Below are 18,469 nucleotides of genomic sequence, written 5' to 3'. Positions count from 1 at the left end.
TGAGTACCTGAACCATGGTTCAACCCCTGAGAAAACGCACCAATAACAAATGACTCTCTCTAACAGAACAGGGCCCTCTCCCTGGACCAGACTGGTAATGCTCTTTCCTGTGACCTGCTCACAGCCCAGTGTGTGACCGCACTGTTGAGGTGGCAATTACCAAGCACAGCGTCCACAGAGAGGAGGACGTGCCAGGCAGACTAAAGCAAAGCCCTTTGATGAAGGGTCACGGCACACACAGATCATCTCATTATGCACAGGAACTGTGCTTATGGGCTGGGAGCTTTGAAAGCACTTCTTTGATTGGGATTTTTGATTGTCTGACACCTGGATGGAAGCAAAGGTCCCTGGTGGATCCAGTGTGTTTTGTTAAGCATTTAAACCCCCGCTGTGTGTATATGTCACATTATTGGTACGCTTGGCCAACAACAACCTGACCCAGGGCAGCCCACATAGTGTACATTTAACGAAAGCACAGCTTCATATTTTTCAGAAGGAAATTCATATTAAGGGCCTCACTCAAAGAAACAACAGCAATGCCCTTGTTTTAAACTGACCTCAAGCCCAACTTTTTCACCACTGTGCCATACAGCCATCCCATATGGCGATATGTATACATGTATATGTGTGGTGCATGTGGCCCATGTCTGCGTTGCAGGGTTTGCATGATCTCTCCATATGTATGTTCATAGCGTGTGTGGACTGTATGAGTGACGCAGTGTCTGTGTGGTCTCCTCTACGCCAGCAGGTGGGCAAGTCGCACGGCCACAGCCCAGCGCAGAAAGGACCGTCACAGGCAGCACAACGAACATCTGGGCCTGGACAATGACCTGAAAGAGGTGCGGCTCCTCTTCCTCCTCCTCCTCCTCATCATCCTTCCACCCGTCCCTACCTCCAGACTTGCCTCTAACCTCCCTCTATGTGCACCCACCGCCTCGCCCCGAAATCGCTCCCGATATTCTCACCCGCCGTCTCCACCGTTCCAACCCAATTTCACCCCCTGGTTTAAGCCTTACTCTTAGACTACATGTCTGCCCTGTCAAGTTCTTCACTTATTGCATGTTTTCTGTTCTGTTCTTGTCTTGTTTGCGTGTAGCTGACGCTAGCGCTGAGAGGTTTGTGTGCTCCACTGGAGCAGAGGGGGGAAAGGCCAGTTTCTCTTCAGCTTTATTCTCCAGTCATTCACAGAGCCAGCAACGGAGGAGCAAATAGCAATGCTCTGTCAAGACTGAATGAGATCATATAAGTATATATATATATGTGCTATGACTTTGAGCTGTTGTTCCTCGGGCTTTAGATATGGCATCTCAATGAAACTGGTCCCAGGGGAGGAAGATGCTTGCTCCGTCTGTTTTGTGCCATTACAGACAACTTGGGTTTTTTTTTTACCCACTTTGTTCTGCTCATCAGGATGTATGTCAGCCTTAAGCAATCCATATGAGAAGGTTCCATCAGGGGAGTACTAATGCTTTAGGCTTAGCTATGCTTGCTGAATGATCAGATTTTGCTGCTTCTCTTTAGCAGTAGACTGCTGTGGGGAATGTACAGCTTTGCGGTCTTTTTCTGTAGTTACCATGCTACGTCACGTACGACCTCTGACCTCTTAACCCGTGCAGACTGGGCCAGGGGAGCACACTCACTGAACGCAGCACGTCTCCAGTTTCTGTGCTTTTCCTGTTTCTGCTTCTGTTCTTATTCTTTGTGTTTTGTGTTGTCTTTTTTTTTTTTTCTTCGCTCCGATGTGCTGTCCATTCACTTGCATGTTACGTTTTCTTTCCTTTTGCTTTCTTTTTCTCCTCGTCTTATTACCCATTTCTCGCACTGGGGGCATGGGGCCGGGCCCGCTCCTCAGCAAGTAGAGGGGTGTCTGGTCCAACAGAACTCCATGGTTTTCTGGGAGTGGGACAAGGCGTCACCCCCGCCTGTTAGACCGCCCAAAAAGTCCATCTCGGCGTGCTGCCTGGTATGTGAAAGGAGCTGCCAGTGTGAAATAGATTCCCGAGACCCCTGCACCCCCAAATTATGCCCCTCTCCCCCCACGCTCCCATCTCACCTGCACTGTCCTGCATCACAGAGAAAGTTACTATACTCCAGGTTACAGCCGGCTACTGAACCCACATTTTTATAATTCTCTATATGTGAAAATGACAAATTTTCTTTTGCCCTGTGAAATGAAAATCTTGAGCCCGGATGGAGAAAAATAAATGTAGGGTTTATTCTGAAACAGTCAGGAACGCTAGCGTGTTCCCAGGTGTGGAAGATGCATTCCGCTATGCAACAGTGCAACTACTATTGATTTCTGAAGAGAGCAGAAAAAATGGAAAACCTGAGAGGCAATCACTGTGCGGAATTCTGAGGGAATAGCGAAACAGGCTCCGGCGTCATACACAGATTAATACATTCACACACGCCAGAGATTGCCCGAGACGCACTGAAATTGAAACCGAGCCGATGGAGCTCCGCGTTAAGCGTATTTGATTCTGTCAGCCGCCCGTTCTCGCAACGCGCGGCCTCTGTTCTCCCGACGCCGCGGGAAGAAGAAGCCAGAGCCAGCCGAATGGAATAGATTAAAATGCATACGGGAGGCCTGGAGAAGCACAGATGAGTTTTAGTATCAGGGCCGCTGGAGGACTGACCGAAAGAGCCCTCGTCTTCAAAACCGATAACGTAGGGCCTTGCGTTTTCGCCGTCCAGGTCGAGGGGAATAAAATCTCATCACCAAATGCATTTAATCCTGCAGCTCAAAACGTGCAGCCCTGACCCCCAACATTTAGACCCGTCACTCTGCTAACCATAAACATTCACATGCATTAAAACCACTAACCACTCTGCACAGAAAAACATCGGGGAGGGTGAGTGTGGGGAATATGGCAAAGACCCACTATATTCAAGCTGAAATACAGACGTAGCATTGACTAGATGATTGAATCATTGCATTAGGAGCTCGCCGTGAAAATCAATGGGCTAAAAGGCTTCTTTTTCACCTTATTATAGGATCTCAAGGCTTTGTTGAGGTTAATATAGTGCTGCTTCTAAGGCGTGTGTTAAGCACACTTTGGGAAATGCAACACGGCGCAAAGTGGATTAGTCCTCCCATTCCATCTCTTTCACATCCCTCCCCAGTGACACTCATAAATCAATTAAACCCGAAAGTGTGGCTTTGTGTTTTATTAGAAATGTGATTTGTATTCTGCACTGACAGGCTACGCTTAAATGGCACAGAACTGAAAGTTGAACTGAGTTATGAATCGAAAAGGTTGGAGTAATGGGGTGGCTGGGAGCGGGGAGGAGGGCGCGGCCTCGGGAGGGGGCGGGGCTGACGGCTGTCCGTCTCTGGGATCGCCCAACAGAAGTACATGCAGGAGGCGCGGAGCCTGGGGAAGAGCCTGCGGCAGCCGAAACTGTCGGACCTCTCCCCCGCCGTCATCGCCCAGACCAACTGGAAGTTCGTGGAGGGTCTGCTGAAGGAGTGTCGCATGAAGGTGAGGCCCTGCGGAAGATGCCCGCTGCTCACCACGGTGTAAAGGATTCCTAATAACGACACTATCGAATGCAGATTGGTTAAGTCGCTCTGGGTAAGAGTGTGTGCCAGTTGAATAAGTGTAATTGATTTGGATAAACATAAAACTTGTCACTGTGACCTGGATGGTCATGCTTGCTAATTTCCATTGTTAGTCCTTAGCTGTCCATCACCCCTTTGAGAATGTCATCAGCGGTATCTTTCAGAAATTTTACGTTGATTACAAGTACTTCATCTATTCCATTTTGGTTGACTTTGGCTGGGGAAACACTTACAGAAAATAATCTATAGGACTACTGAAACTCCAAACCGAGTTTGTCAATCCTTACAGCAGATTGGACTGGCCAATTCCCTTACAAATAGCCTTGTCCTATAGGGTATTTTTCAAATTGGATTCATGTAGTTAATTAGCTATTTCTTTGTAGAATTAACTGTCTTATAGTACTGGGTTAACTCTAAGTATTAAGTGGCATGTTCAATTGCATATTGATCTAACGGAGCAGTGTATTGACCTGTTCTATATCACGCTGGTCTATGCAGTCAGAGATTAGCCTGTCCAGTGGGAGACTGGTTGTTGGTGTGAGGCTAGTCCCAGGAGAGGTTGGGAGAGACTGGGTGACAGGTGACGCTGTGTCCCCCTGTTCCAGACCAAGCGTATGCTGGTGGAGAAGATGGGGAGGGAAGCGGTGGAGCTGGGCCACGGCGAGGCGAACATCACGGGCCTGGAGGAGAACACCCTCATCGCCAGCCTCTGTGACCTGCTGGAGAGGATCTGGAGCCACGGCCTGCAGGTCAAACAGGTAAACGCACGCCAGCAGCGGGGTATAGCGCAGCCTGTGTCGTCCTGCTACTTCCTGTTCTTGCATCTCTCCCATCGTGGCACTTCCTTTTCCTGTGTCTGCCCCGATACTTCTGGTTCATCCTAGTGTCAACTTCATGTGTCATCCTGGTGCTTTGTGAGCCCTTTCTTGGGACCAGGTTATCTCCCAAGTGCTATGGTGTTAGTAGCTGGAATCGACATGACCCTGAAGGATGGAGGAAGCACTAGGCCCGCTTCCTGTGTCTCTGCTTTAGCAGCATTTGGTTTGTCCCGCGCAGGGTAAGTCTGCCCTGTGGTCCCATCTACTGCACTACCAGGCGAGGGAGGAGAAGCTGGAGCAGCAGGCGGACTCACCGGGTAAGACCTCCCTATGGAACATGAGGAAACACTGGCTGAAGCCCCAGCCACACATCCTACTTTCGTTTACCTTCACACTCTGAGCATAACCTTCTCACATTCACCCACCGATAACTCTGCTACGCAATCTACAGAACTGAACCACATTCCCCTACGATTCAGACGTGCTCGTTTGTTTCAGTATCAGTACTACCCAATCTGAAGTCCTTCAGAGGTGTTTCTTTTGTAAGTATGAAGCTTGCTGTATGAGTTGCATCTGGTTCCAGGGAGACTGAGCCTGTCTGTTTCTGTGCTTCCTCCCTCTAGTTTCCAACGGGCAGGAGAGGCGGAAGTCAGACACAGGGATGGCCCTGCCGCCTCTGAAGGTGTCCGTCACACAGGACATGAGGTTTGTGATGCGCCTTTCATGTGACCCTTTGTGTATCATGTGACACATATCAAGCCACATGACACATGCTGCGTCACACGCCTTGACATGTGTTATGTGACCTAGCGTATGTCTTTCGACATTTCACATGACCGGGCGTGTGTCATCTGACTTACTGGTGCCCTGGGTGACATTAAGACTGCATTGATGGGCAGGCCTTTGTACAGGGTGAACTGCCCTCCGCTTTTCCCTTTAAAATGCCGTACCAAGGTCAGCCTTACCCCCCGGCTTTACACACACCTCAGGGAGGCCGCCTGCTCCAGAATATGATGGACTTCGGCTTTTGATTGATGGGCTCTCTGAGGGCCTCCTCCACAGCTGAAGCCTAGTTTAAATTCTGTCTGTCCAAACTTCACCCAGCGCTCCTCATTAGCGCTTTCGCTCTGGAGTCAGCTCTGTAGCATCCGACAGACTACCCTCTCTCCCCGTCTCCCCCCCCATCCAGACAGCACAACCTTCTGCGCATCCATGCCTCCCTGTGGACTCTCATTAAAGCACTCATCCCTCATTAGCCTCACGCCAGCGTAAATCTTACTTTTTGAGCACAAAATGTTTGCGCCGAGTCAGACCCGAAACTGGCCAAAAGCTCCAGCATGAAAAGGTTTGACAAGCTGGGGTCACCAATATTCTGGTGTCTGCAGACATCGTTTTGCTGTTTGAGAAGATGTGATAGTCAGGAGGATGCTACACTGTCTGTTGCCTCAAATTCTCATAAGGAATATTTAGATATTGCTCAACTTTTGATTAGCATATTTGCATGTTGGAAAGTTGCCGGGTGTCGCTTAGCTAGCAAACTGATGCTTCTCGTCAGTGGGACAGCCCAGATAAATTCCTATTTTTCCCTGCCTTCTCTCACCTGAACAGTAAGTCAGAGGGCGATAGGCTAGAATGCAGATGCTAAATGTGCAAGGGTTCTTCATTTGTATCCATGCTGTGGAGCCGGGCCCCCTGCTGAGGTTAGAGAGGGGGAGAGAAGTCCCCCCCCCCCGCACACAGATTGATTCTGTCTGCTCAGGTAGCGAGGTCGCACCGCCGAGCCGGCAGGGGGGCGGCTGTTTGTCTCTGCTGGCTGATTATCGATGCAGTCAGCGTGAGCCCGGGGTCAGTTCCGCTAAAGCTCAGCGTGGGGCCACAGAGCCCCGCTGCTCCTCAGAGAGACGCTCTCTGCTTATGAGGCAGGTGTGCCGCGCCCGCGGGTGTGGCGCAGTCAGAGTCCCGCCGTCGATTCACACACTCCAGTTTAGAGAGTCGGTTCCGCTCTGACTTTGTAGGTCGCAGGTGCTCTAGGTCTGTAATGGGAAGTTTGGGATGGTAGAAAGAGAGGATTTGCGCTGTGGGCCTGTTCACTCAGACTCCAGTGTTTCTCTGTGTGGTGGTGAATTCTCTTCTTTTCTCCTCTCTTCTCCCTCCCCCCTCGGCCTCTCAGACATATTCAGAATATGAGTGAGATAAAGACAGAGGTCGGCCGAGCCCGGGCCTGGATCCGCCTGTCTTTGGAGAAGAAGCTGCTCTCTCAGCACCTCAAACAGCTGCTGAGCAACCAGGCCTTAACCAAGTAAGAGAGAACACACACACACACACACACACACACACACACGATTAACAACAAACCAAAAAACTTTTTGAATTAGTTTTCAGTTATCTGTATGGAACGGTATCTTATAGGAAGGAACAAGAATTTTGAGTTTATAATAATTGAGGAAGTGCAGAAACTCAGTCAAGCGTAGAGACAATACAGAGAGACTGCACTCGAAGTCTTGAATTCCTGTGTGGCCGAAGCCTCTGATGCTGTCCTGAAAACTATTTGGAGTGTCCTCGAGGATGTAACCAGAGCTGTGTGTGTGTGTGTGTGTGTGTGTGTGTGTGTCTTTGCTCCTGCAGAAAGCTGTATAAGCGGTATGCGTTCCTCCGGTGTGAGGAAGAGAAGGAGCAGTTCCTGTTCCACCTCCTCTCCCTCAACGCTGTGGATTACTTCTGCTTCACCAGCGCCTTCACTAAAATTAGTGAGTCTGCACAATGACCATACTGGACTAGGACCACCAGTCCTACAACCACACCTTAATCAGAACTACATATGTACTGTTACCACACCCTAACCACAACCACATCTGTACTAAAACCACACCTTAACCGCAACCACATCTGTTCTGTAGCCACACCTTAACCACAACCACATCTGTACTAAAAACCACACTTTAACTGCATCATTTCACTCTGCAGCTCTCTCCTGCCTGATGGCTGGCACTAAGACAGGGTGGACTTGGTTAGTACTTGGATGGGGAAATGAGGTTGCTGCTGGAAGTGGTGTTGATGGGCCAGCAGGGGGCAGTCTTTCCTCTGGAGATTAAAGGAGTCCATTGCCCACTGTAGTGATGGAGACACTGAACTTGAGGGTGAACACACCCAAACTTAAAGCATCCCTGTCTTATAACAGCTCTGTGACCACACATGCCTTTTTATCATACATATACTCCAGTCACACCTGTACCTGAGGCACACCTGTGCTACAACCACAACCTACAAGCATGCCCGGTAAACCCACTTCTCATAGATCTACTGTGAGGACCGAACTTATAATACAGGCATTCCTCCACAACATCCATGACTGTAACCTGATGATAACTATAACCTGTCTCCTAACCCACAGAAGCAGCATAATGTAGGCTGAAAGGTGATTTCTCTAGAGTCTCCTTTATGTTCTGTGCATTAAGTATCAGCTCCATACGGGACAAAGCCACTACATTGGGCTAAGGGCCCATGGGACTAGTTTGGGTCTTGTTTTCCATAGATATGTCTCACATAGATACGTCTGCTATCAGAAGTTTAAATTGGCCACAGTGGGGCTTACATAAGACAAACAGAGGAGAATGTTTTCTGGCCTGATTTGTAAAATATTCTGCGTCTGGATGCTTAAGCGGCACTTAAGTGCTGGCTGGTTTGACATGTCGATATATATGGCGGGATTTAAAATGTATGGGGTAGTATCTCTGATCAATGCGGAGAAGGTTCGGCTTTAATAAAACATGAGGCGGGTATCAAAGACTCAGCACGGGCTGAATTATTCAGCACACCGGTTGTTGCTGAAGCGGCGCCGGTGAGCCCGGCCCCTCATCCAGCCAAAATAGATTCTGCCTGGGGACGCACCTCGGTTCCTGTCTCCCAGCATGCCCTCCTCTCTCATTGTAATTCTGCTCACAGGTTGGCCTTCTATTGGCTGTTATGTCAGATGAGGCGGAGTTTGAGAGATACTGTAGATGTGGTGGTGGTGGTGGTGGTGGTGGTGGTGGGGTGTGGGGGAATTTGGGGCCTTCCAATGCACCAAATCTAGCCGTAAGACACAAAAAGCCGGTAGGCAGGATCTCTTCCTGAATGAAGGTGACGCTGTATCAACATAATCTTGTTGCCACCAGCGAAGAACTCACCCCCAGACTGCTACAGCAGTCCTGGTCCATCTTGGGTTATCGTTGTGGAGGAAAAACCACACTCCAGTCTCTTTAGGAGGTCAATACAGTGAAGTCAATTTACCACAAATGCACTTGGAGGCAAATGCATTAAAGCACGTACAAAAGGCACAGTATGCAGAAGTCTGCCCCTCAGATACAGTCACGGTGTCAAAACAGAAGCGTTAAACACCATCCAGTAGCAACGCGCGTGATACGCGGTACAGTTACAGCAGTCCTATCATCGCAGACACTTGTCTACAGCGCAGAACTTCAAAAGCAGGATGAAAACCCAGGCGCTCTGCCAGCTCAACTGCACCTGCTAGACGGGTGGTAACGAGCTGAGAGATAATAGAAAAACAAAACATGGTCACACGGGGTAATTTAAGGTCAACAATTTCTTGGTTCCACGTCATGTATTAGAGTCGTCCCTCAGGTGGAATGCACCGGTACAGCAGCGGCTGCGCATAAAGGCGGCAGGAATGTGGTGCGGTAGTTAAACAGCCAGCACTGAAGCCAAAGCATTCAGCGATCATTCCCAGATGGGATTGCCATTGTGTAGCAGCAATATACTATCATACTGTATTATAAGGGCGCTATGTAACTTATCCTAAATAAGAGCCGCTGAGCAAATAAATTATAATAGCAATACTAATGAATAACGTCAGGGGTGTGCTGCAACAACTCTATCTGCAGTGATTATGGAACTAGCTGCCCTGCAGTGATAATGTGGACTGTCATATCATTTACATAAAGTGTGTTAAATCCTCTCTCACAGAGGAGAGAAGCAGATTAGCTTAGGACCCTGTGTGAAATGGTGGCCTTGCACTGCGGTGGTGTGCCGTACTGATGGCTCTCTCGCTCTGTTTGTCCCTGCAGTGATCCCGTACCGCGCTGTCATTATTCCGATCAAGAAGCTGAGCAACGCCATGACCACCTCCAACCCCTGGGTGTGCGTCTCGGGCGAGCTGGGCGACTCGGGCGTCATGCAGATCCCCAAGAACGTGCTGGAGATGACCTTCGATGTAAGTGTCCCCAACCCCCCCCCCCATCCATCACCCTTGTAACCTTTGTGTCCTCATAAAAATGAGTGTCGGTTATCCGTGCACAATAACCACCGTCTCATAGACCAAGCCTGCTCGCTTAACCATCATCATCATCATCATCATCATCATCATCATCATCATCATCTTACTCCCCCGGTTCATGGTTTACATTAGACATGCAAAATTCTGCCCAGAGCTTCACAATGACATCACTGTTACTGGGGGTTTGGATTGTAAAGAAAGCTCAAAAGCCACCAAAGAGAATAAGCTGTGGATACGCTGTCATCTCGCAAGCCATCAGAGAATACAATTGCTGTGCCTGTGCCGTCCCCTCTGGTACACGGGGGTTTGGAGCAATCCACAGGCCTGCATGTTCACAGTAGTGTGTGTGGTGAGCTGATCAATGCCTAGTTACACAAGCCCCCCTGAATCTGACAGACACCTCTAAAGCATTACCACCTGTGTTTAACGTGTGTGTGCACAGATGCACAGGTGCAGTCTGCCCTTTCTGTGTGGAGGAATGCAGTCTGATCCTGGACTCTGTTCTCTTAAAGTTATCTCTTTTTTCTGCATTTAGAAAATGATAGTCCACAGCAAACATTAGCATGTAAAATAGGGTCACATTTATAGGTGATGTTTAAATTTAAAAAATCCCTGGGATTTAGCAACACCTGACATTTTTAAAAACTAGCTGTTACCTGTACATGGTTCATTAGTCCCCGCCCCCTCTCTGGAGTGGCCCCGCCCTGGCCCCACCTCCATGCTCTGCCATCATGTTCTAACACTGTCTTCTTCTCCCAGTCTGCTTTCAGGCCTCATCACACCCACATCTCCACAGTGTTCAAGGTTAGATAAACCTCTGTGCTCACCCGGTGTTTGGGTTCTCTCCCGCTCTGAAAACGTTAGATCTCTGTAGAACCCTGTTTCCCCGGACTCTTGGTCTAGAGCCCCTGTCCCATGTAGAGACCTCTGCCCCAAGAGTCTGCTTCCATGTTTCCCCTTGTACGGTCTTGGAATGCCACTTTCTCCCACTGTTCATGCTCAGCGTTTTCCAAGCGTTGTCGCAACGTTGTGTGAGAGTGTCACGTGTGAGCAAGTTTCTCCTTTCTCTGCTGTTGTCAAGGGTCTTCGGTTTCTGTAACTGCATGTCACACAGGACCAACACTGCACCCAGTGCTCATACTGGGATACTTAAAGCTTTGAAACATGAAATGGGCATTTATGACAAGCCCAAATAGCACCGGGTGTATATCCAAAAGCAGCCCGCTCTGTTTGTAAAGCAAACTGCAGCTGATAGGATTTTCAAATTATAGTGGATAGATTGATTTTAAAGCACACACATAGACACACATGCATACACATGCACACACACACACACACACACACACACACACACACCCCTGCTTGTTTCACTCTTTTTATCCTGTCTCTGCAGTGTCAGAATCTGGGCAAACTCACCACTGTTCAGCTGGGCCACGATAACTCGGGGCTGCTGGCCAAGTGGCTGGTGGACTGTGTGATGGTCCGCAACGAGATCACCGGACACACGTACAAGTAAGAGCTCCGTTCCTGTGTCCTCCACATACCGTTCCAACATGAGCATCTCCTACAGTAATCTGCTCCTCACAGTCCCTCATACCCAGAATGCACTGCTCCTCTTAGTCCCCCACACCCAGAATGCACTGCTCCTCTCAGTTCCCCACACCCAGAATGCACTGCTCCACTCAGTCCCCCACACCCAGAATGCACTGCTCCACTCAGTCCCCCACACCCAGAATGCACTGCTCCTCTCAGTCCCCCACACCCAGAATGCACTGCTCCTCTCAGTCCCTCACACCCAGCATGCACTGCTCCTCTCAGTCCCTCACACCCAGAATGCACTGCTCCTCTCAGTCCCTCACACCCAGCATGCACTGCTCCTCTCAGTCCCCCAGCATGCACTGCTCTCAAATCTGTCCCCGTCACTCTGCAGGGCAGTCTGACGGCACACCTGGCTCTGCCCGCTTGGTCTCTGACCCGGCCCCCTCTCCCCCTCTCCCAGGTTCCCTTGCGGCCGCTGGCTGGGGAAGAGCGTGGACGACGGCAGTCTGGAGCGGATCCTGATTGGTGAGCTGGTGGTGCCGAGCGCGGAGGAGCAGGAGGGCAAGCAGTGCCGGACGCCGCCCATGCTGCGCTCCCCCTCCCAGATCAGACGCATCAGCATCACCTCGCAGGGTGGGCGGGGCGGCAGTAAGTGGCTCCACCCCCTGGGTCCGTCAGGGCCAGTTGGCCTCTACCACTACAACAGTGTAGAATGCAATAGAAAAAAATGTAATAGAAATTACAGAAATAGAAATTATTCTCATTTCAGATCAGTTCATTTATTTATTAATAGAATAAAAAGATGTGAACATATAATGCCCTATAGATTCAAACAAGATGCGTTAATAACATGCAGAACCTCCAAACAGCATCCAGTGACAGCCAGCAACATGCCCTCTGTTGTAGACATGTAAGAGCAGACTGAAGCTTGCTTATTTAAGCTTGTTAAACGTCAGTGTTTGAGGCTGAGTGCACTCTGTCTGCGCAGACCTAATGAATATTATCATATTATATTAATTCCAAAATAAAGAAAATTCAGTCTCACATGCACAGTGTCCTTTGGTAATCGATGGCATAATACTCTCAGCCACTCCAATGACCCTTATAGCCACCGCTACCATAGATACCCACTGCTGCTTTAACCACGGCTTCTCACTTCCACACTGATCACATATGCACACCAATCATAGATCAGTCTCGCACTCTAACCATAGACAATCATTACCACTGTAACCGTAGATACTACTCAAGTCTAACCACAGACATTCATGACCTCTCTAACCATAATTAATTACAGTCACAGTTAGCTACCACAGCTAGCAGACGAGAGGTCTGGTTTAGAGAATGAGCCCCACATTCTCTGAGAAGCAGGAAGTGAGGCACAATACACACACACACACACACACACACACACACACACACACACACTCTTCAAATAAAGCTGCAAACTTGGCAGGCGCCCAGAGTCTGTATGACACTGTTGACTCATCCAATACCGCAGCCATACGCTGCTGCTGTCCGGTACAATGAAAATCAAGCAGCCTGCTCGTCTCAGAGCAGCAGAGCAGCCCTGCTCAAACCCCTCTCCCTGCCAGTCATCACAGTCAGACATATTAAAACCCCCCAGCGCTGACACCTCCAGCCCTCAGAAAGAGCTCAGCAGGGCTTCATCACACCAGACAGCTCCTCACGATCTTTTCTCTGCCGTTATTTTCCCAGAGATGCCAATCTTCCGTTTAACCCAATTGCCCTCTTCCTCCCTCCCCCTCCTCTTCCTCGCAGAGCCAAACGTCGTTCAGATCCAGGAGTCCATCGGAGAGGCGGTGAATAACATCATCAAGCACTTTCACAAGCCGGAGAAGGAGGTGGGTCGTGCAGGCGGCTGGCAAGGCAAAGGGATTCAGGGCCCAGTATTGCCCCTGATCCCTGATATTTTTGCATTCCCCATCTGAAATTGCCATGCTATTACATTGAAGACCCTTCCCACCTCAATTTGAATGAATGATTTTATTCATAGGTTTCTCAAAGCCAGTAATGGCTTCTCACCATTCTGATGGGAGGCAGGGTTATGACTGTAGATTACTCCGTGTGACCTGGCCAACTGGCACTCAAAGGGGGCATGGCAGGGAGGTCCTTCAGTGCAATGTGAAAATCAAAGCTCCGTTATTTGAGAGTGATGGCCGGTGACATCCAGCAAACTCAAACAAAAAGTGACATCTCTGACTTTGAAAGGCTGGGGTTTTAAAGTCCTCTCACAGCGGTGGAGGTTCCGAGCACGTCTATGCTGAGATTAAAATCGCCCCTCTGTATTTTATTTTCAATGAACGAGGTCGACCCCCGGAACGATCTTTTGTGTCCCCATCACACTGCACTGGAGCTAATTTCTGTCCTCAATTAAACGGCCTGCGTTACCAATGAGCTCCCCGCACAATAGACACGTCCCTCCGGGCCCCTCATAAATGATACATGTCCTTTTTCGCTGGCCTTGCGCCCCCTGTAATGGCGTTTATATCGATGCCACTTTTGGCCCTTTCAGCACTCGACAAAAGGGCCTAATGTAACACTGACGGAGCTTTGTGCAGCCGAGAAGAGCGACGCAGCAGCCAGTCAGAGCCCGCTGTCAGTGCCCGCTGTGGCAAAGCGCAGGATGGGACCGAAACCCCAGGCTGAGAGAGGGACTGGCAGGCACCGGTCTTGAAGCGCCACCAGAACAGAAGTCGCAGGGTGGGACTGAGAGAATGTGGCCATTCATGCGGTCAGGGTTTTTTTTCCCGTGGGACGTGAATGCTCCCCTCCTGTGAAGGCCAGCGCAAATGACATAGACGACTCCTGTGACTGTTTCTGAAGTGGGCATGGTGCATCGCCGTGCCAGCCACAGTGGTTCCGTTTTGTCCTGTCTGCGGTCGTGTATTATTTAAGCTTTCTATGAAAGCCTGAAGGTCAGGTGAAGGTCAGTGTGAAGTGATGGCCTGTAGTCACATTATGTTATATTGTATTATATTATTGGCTTCACAAAAACCCAGGTAGATAAATAGGTATATAAATAAGTGGATTGTAAGCACCACTGGCCTACTAGGCCAATGAAGTCATTATTATTCCCTTTATATGGCAGACATCCTTGCCGTGGTCCACCTACAGAGCAGGCATTTAGAGCAGAAGACAATATAACCAACAGCGTGAAAAATGACAAGGATTTCATAGGCTGAGGCCGAGAGAAGTGCTTAACATTCTATAGCTACTGCAGGTCTAAGCATTGAAAAAGATATTGATATGTAACAGGGCAGGGCAAGAGATCAATTCGAATTCTGCAGATGCAATCAAGTGTCCTTCATACATCAGCACCAGCAAAGGCATCAGTGTGGATCCTGCAGGCAAGCGGAGTCTCCTGGTGTGCATCGTTAGGAGCTGTGCTGTGGGTGGTCAGGAAGATGATGCATTGCATTAAAGTGGATTTGTTTGTTCGAAATCACCCTTTCAGTCTGGCTTGTGGCCACCATCCATGTCTGAAGTAGATTCTTGTGTTGCATAAAAATGCATCTTAGTTCTGCCTTGTGCGTAATGTCTACGACCAGAAACTCGCAGCAGCCAATCAGACTATCAAGGAGTGGGTACAGCGGCCAATCAAGCAGTCGGGGAGGGGCTTCATTAGTGTTAGTATGTGGGAAGAAGTAGTAAAATGATTTTGAGTTGAGGCCGGCCTGCTGTAGGCACAGAAGTGTTCGTGATTTGAAGCCTCTGGGCTTGGTCGCCATGGCGGTGCATGCTCATACCGGCCCCTCTCTGTCCCCCTGTCCCCCTCTCCGCCTGTCCCCGCAGAGAGGGAGCCTCACCGTGCTGCTGTGTGGCGAGAGCGGGCTGGTTGCCGCCCTGGAGCAGTTCTTCTATCACGGCTTCAAGTCCTCGCGCCTCTTCCAGAAGACCGTCTTCGTCTGGGACTTCGTGGGTAAGGGCCTGTCCGGTCTCACAGACACAGCTGCGTGGATTCAGGAGGATTCAGACCCACGGACACAACTGGGGCAGCATTAGCGTCGCAGAGACAGCTGTGACACATTCAGCACTAAGGACAGAGCCAGGACAGGCAAAGCTTTGGGCAGCAGGGACCAGACTAGAGTCCCTGCTAGCTTCCAAAATCACCTTTTAAAACAGCAGCGATTGTTAACAAGGAAGCATTGTTAATACTGTATGGAAGCCAGTTCGATTCAGGCAGGAAATCCACAAAAATAAACATCTTTAGTGATTAAGTCATTTATTTGTTATCATTGCTATGATAAATATTTAATGTGGCTTTGCGTTGCTGGAATCTGAAAAGCGTTTGAAGAGCCTGTAGATTAATTTCCTGTCAAATAGCTCCCTCTAGTGGCAAATGAAAATAGAAACAGCCCATTTCATCAAGGAAGATATTATACCCCACTTTTCTGGGGGAAAAACCTTGCCAGCTGTTCTAGCTGTGGCAAACGGTGGTGTTAATTTTAGTAATTTTCTTTAACAAGCCTTTTCATCATCCGTTTAATGTTTAATGATCAGTCTTCTGCCTCAATGAAATTTTATGCAGATCAAAATATGAAATGCACCATGGTCTGCCCACCTGTCAACAATTAGCCACCAGCAGCCGAGGGAGGACTAGTGACTGTGCTGAGAGAGGCGGCTGGAACTTCATTTGCATTCACTGAATCGCATTAGGAGGGGAAAGTCCGAGGAGTATCGGGTTGCCCCTGGACCGAGTGACGCAAAGGGGGGCTAAACCCCAGCTTAACACCCGGCCTCAGCTTAGACCTTGCTATTTTGGATGGAGCGTGGGGTGTCAGTCAGGGTCTGGTGCTCAGGGGGTGGCTGGGATGCTTTTGGGGGGGGTGTCTGCGGCTCCCCTCCCTGACCCCCCCGCCCCCCCCCCCCTCTCTCGCTCTCCCTCCCGCAGAGAGGGCCGCGGCGTACCTGGACACCGCCGAGCAGATTGGCGACCTGCAGGAAGCGCCGGAGCCCCTGGGCCCCGCCGGCGAGACCTTCTGCCGCTACGTGGGCGGCATCAACGGCACACCGCGCAGCATCGGCAAGGACGGCAAGTTCCAGCTGCTGGTGTGCCTGGGAGCCAGGTGAGAGAGCCCGGTGCACAGCTGCACACACCTGCACCATGCTCCTGCTGGAATCTGCTGCCTCAACACTGCCAGAAATAGCCCGTGCGACACGTATACAGGTCACGTCACTGCAAAAGCGGGTCAGGTGTACTAAAAACAGGGCTATCTCAGCCACAAAGAATACTTTATTTGGTTCAAGGAAAGTAGTCTGTGTTCAGCTGGATATGCTTTTTAGGATATGACTGCAGGAGAAGTTTAAACTCATACTTATGTGTTGCAGCTATTAAATTGATGACAATGAAATATTGTGCATGTGACATAGCACTGCTCTACCTTTAGATATTACAAATGATAATGCAAACATTTTGCTTTTAAGTGAGTACATATACAAGCTACCCAGTATTTATTGGTGTATTTTGAATGGGAATGAATAACTAAAATTTGAGAGGGTTTACAATTTAATTTCAGGAAATGTTACTCTAATGAATTGAATCTATTGGCTGCTAATTGTTTTGCAGGCAAGGCCATTGTTTGGCTGAAATGAGTTCCTTTAGTGGCTTGTGTTTTTGTCTGTAAGAGGAGCAATTTGGTGCATTAAATTGCAGCACGTTAATGAGAGTCAGACTGTGAGAGTGGCAGTACTGCCTCTGAGGGAGCTCTTCCGATGATAAGAGACCCACTCTCCGCTGTCCTCAGCCCACAGCTGTGCTCCCACTGGCTAACGCGTGTACAATGTTTAACTAATGTTCCTGTGATACAACAGAACGGCAATAACGTTTCCATAATGTAACAGTAATGCTGCAATGCCTCTAGACTCTTCACTGCAAGCCTGTGCCTGAGCAGACACTGAAATTTTAACCCCCAACCTTTTACCCTTCTTTTTTCCCCTCTGGCAGGGACCGCCTGCTGCCCCAGTGGATCCCCCTGCTGGCAGAGTGCCCCCTGGTGGCGCGCATGTATGAGGACACCGCCCTGCTGCGCGACCGCGCCACCGTCAACTCGCTGGTGGGCGTCCTGCAGACGCTGCACGACTTCAGCATCACCCTGGAGTCCTCCCTCATCAAGGGCATCCGCCTATAGCCGCCGGGGACGCTGGGAAATCGCACGGACTTCGGGCACAGCCCCTCCCCACTCCCCTCCCATGACCGCCACCGCCATCATCAGGCCCGTAGCCACTGCAGAAGACAGACCAACACTGGAGCTCTGGGAGCTGACGGGGTCAGCCCCAAAAAAAGGACATTGTTTGAAATCAGGGCGCTCCGTTCAAACACGGATGCAGTATTACCTAGTTTGTTATTTAAAAGCTCTTTTTGATATTTAGTAACAAACTTTAAAATGAACAGGATATTTTTCCATCTGCTCGATCTGTGTAAATAGCTTTATCCCACGACCCCAACAGTGTAAATTTGTCACGCTTAAAGTGTTCAGTCTCTTCGAACATGTGCTTGTGTAATTTTTTGCACGCCTGTTAAAAAATGCTGTACCATCCTCAGTTAGTACTAGATGGCATGCCTCTGGTTTTGTATTAGACTGAGATGGAGTAAAGAAAGTGAGTATTAGCTGTGTGACAGGGAACTGGAATCCAGCCTGGGAAACCCTGATCTGTGAGCTGCCTCTCCTTAGTCTTGGCACTGGCTGTTGTTGTTTTAGGGGGCGGGGTCCTAACAGCCTCCGTGGACAGCTGGGCATGTCTGCACAGCACCGCCCAAGAAGCCCTGTGCTGGCTGGGATTGGCTGTGGGCCCAGGGCAGACACGCCCACTTTGCTAGGCCAGATGGGCAAGAGGCCACCTCCTCCGACCTGACCCCACGCAGCGGGAGCCGGACTCGCATGGTGTGATGAAAATGGCGGCCTGATGCCGTGGCGACGCTTACCTGTGCCCGACTCACCCTCGCCCCCCCCACACCTCTGTAGTGGGCATGCCTGTGCTCGCACGACTATTTTTGTATTAGGAGACTCAAACGCCCGTCATAGTCGTCATTATCATCGCAAACCTGGACTGGAACCTTCATGTGCGTCCTCCGTGTCTTCTCAAGGTCAGCTGCAAGGCACTTGAGGCATACAGCGTGTGTTTTTGCTGGACACCCATCGCTTTCAGAAAGACGCTCGGGACGTTATGCGTCTTGCCAACAATTTTGAGTGTGATCCTGTGGTTTTGAAACTCTTATACGTCCCTTTTGCGGGATGAAAAATCGCTAAATACGCT

At 49.7% G+C, this 18,469-nt stretch overlaps 1 protein-coding gene across 3 annotated transcripts in view; it reads left to right on the top strand.

Moving 5' to 3' along the window:
• Nucleotides 1–17,461, top strand: part of dennd5b (DENN/MADD domain containing 5B) — an 81,970-nt gene extending 64,509 nt beyond the window's left edge. Inside the window, exons 9-23 of one of the 3 annotated variants that reach the window (XM_036519924.1) lie at nt 749–839; nt 3,351–3,482; nt 4,168–4,320; nt 4,619–4,697; nt 5,004–5,085; nt 6,551–6,679; nt 7,006–7,127; nt 9,444–9,589; nt 10,412–10,456; nt 11,046–11,164; nt 11,652–11,839; nt 12,974–13,056; nt 15,008–15,134; nt 16,107–16,281; nt 17,160–17,461. In XM_036519924.1, the coding sequence (XP_036375817.1) occupies nt 749–839; nt 3,351–3,482; nt 4,168–4,320; nt 4,619–4,697; nt 5,004–5,085; nt 6,551–6,679; nt 7,006–7,127; nt 9,444–9,589; nt 10,412–10,456; nt 11,046–11,164; nt 11,652–11,839; nt 12,974–13,056; nt 15,008–15,134; nt 16,107–16,281; nt 17,160–17,343 (1,855 nt within the window). In that variant the 3' untranslated portion in view covers nt 17,344–17,461. Of the gene's footprint in view, nt 1–745; nt 840–3,350; nt 3,483–4,167; nt 4,321–4,618; nt 4,698–5,003; nt 5,086–6,550; nt 6,680–7,005; nt 7,128–9,443; nt 9,590–10,411; nt 10,457–11,045; nt 11,165–11,651; nt 11,840–12,973; nt 13,057–15,007; nt 15,135–16,106; nt 16,282–17,159 lie in introns of all 3 variants that reach the window. The other 2 variants (XM_036519927.1, XM_036519925.1) reach the window with 2 other exon arrangements.
• Nucleotides 17,462–18,469: the final 1,008 nt, after the last annotated feature.

This window comes from Megalops cyprinoides, chromosome 25 (assembly GCF_013368585.1).
Source record: "Megalops cyprinoides isolate fMegCyp1 chromosome 25, fMegCyp1.pri, whole genome shotgun sequence".
Taxonomy (NCBI): domain Eukaryota; kingdom Metazoa; phylum Chordata; class Actinopteri; order Elopiformes; family Megalopidae; genus Megalops; species Megalops cyprinoides.
Note: the sequence above shows the minus strand (reverse complement) of the source record. Positions and strands in the feature narration are given on the sequence as shown.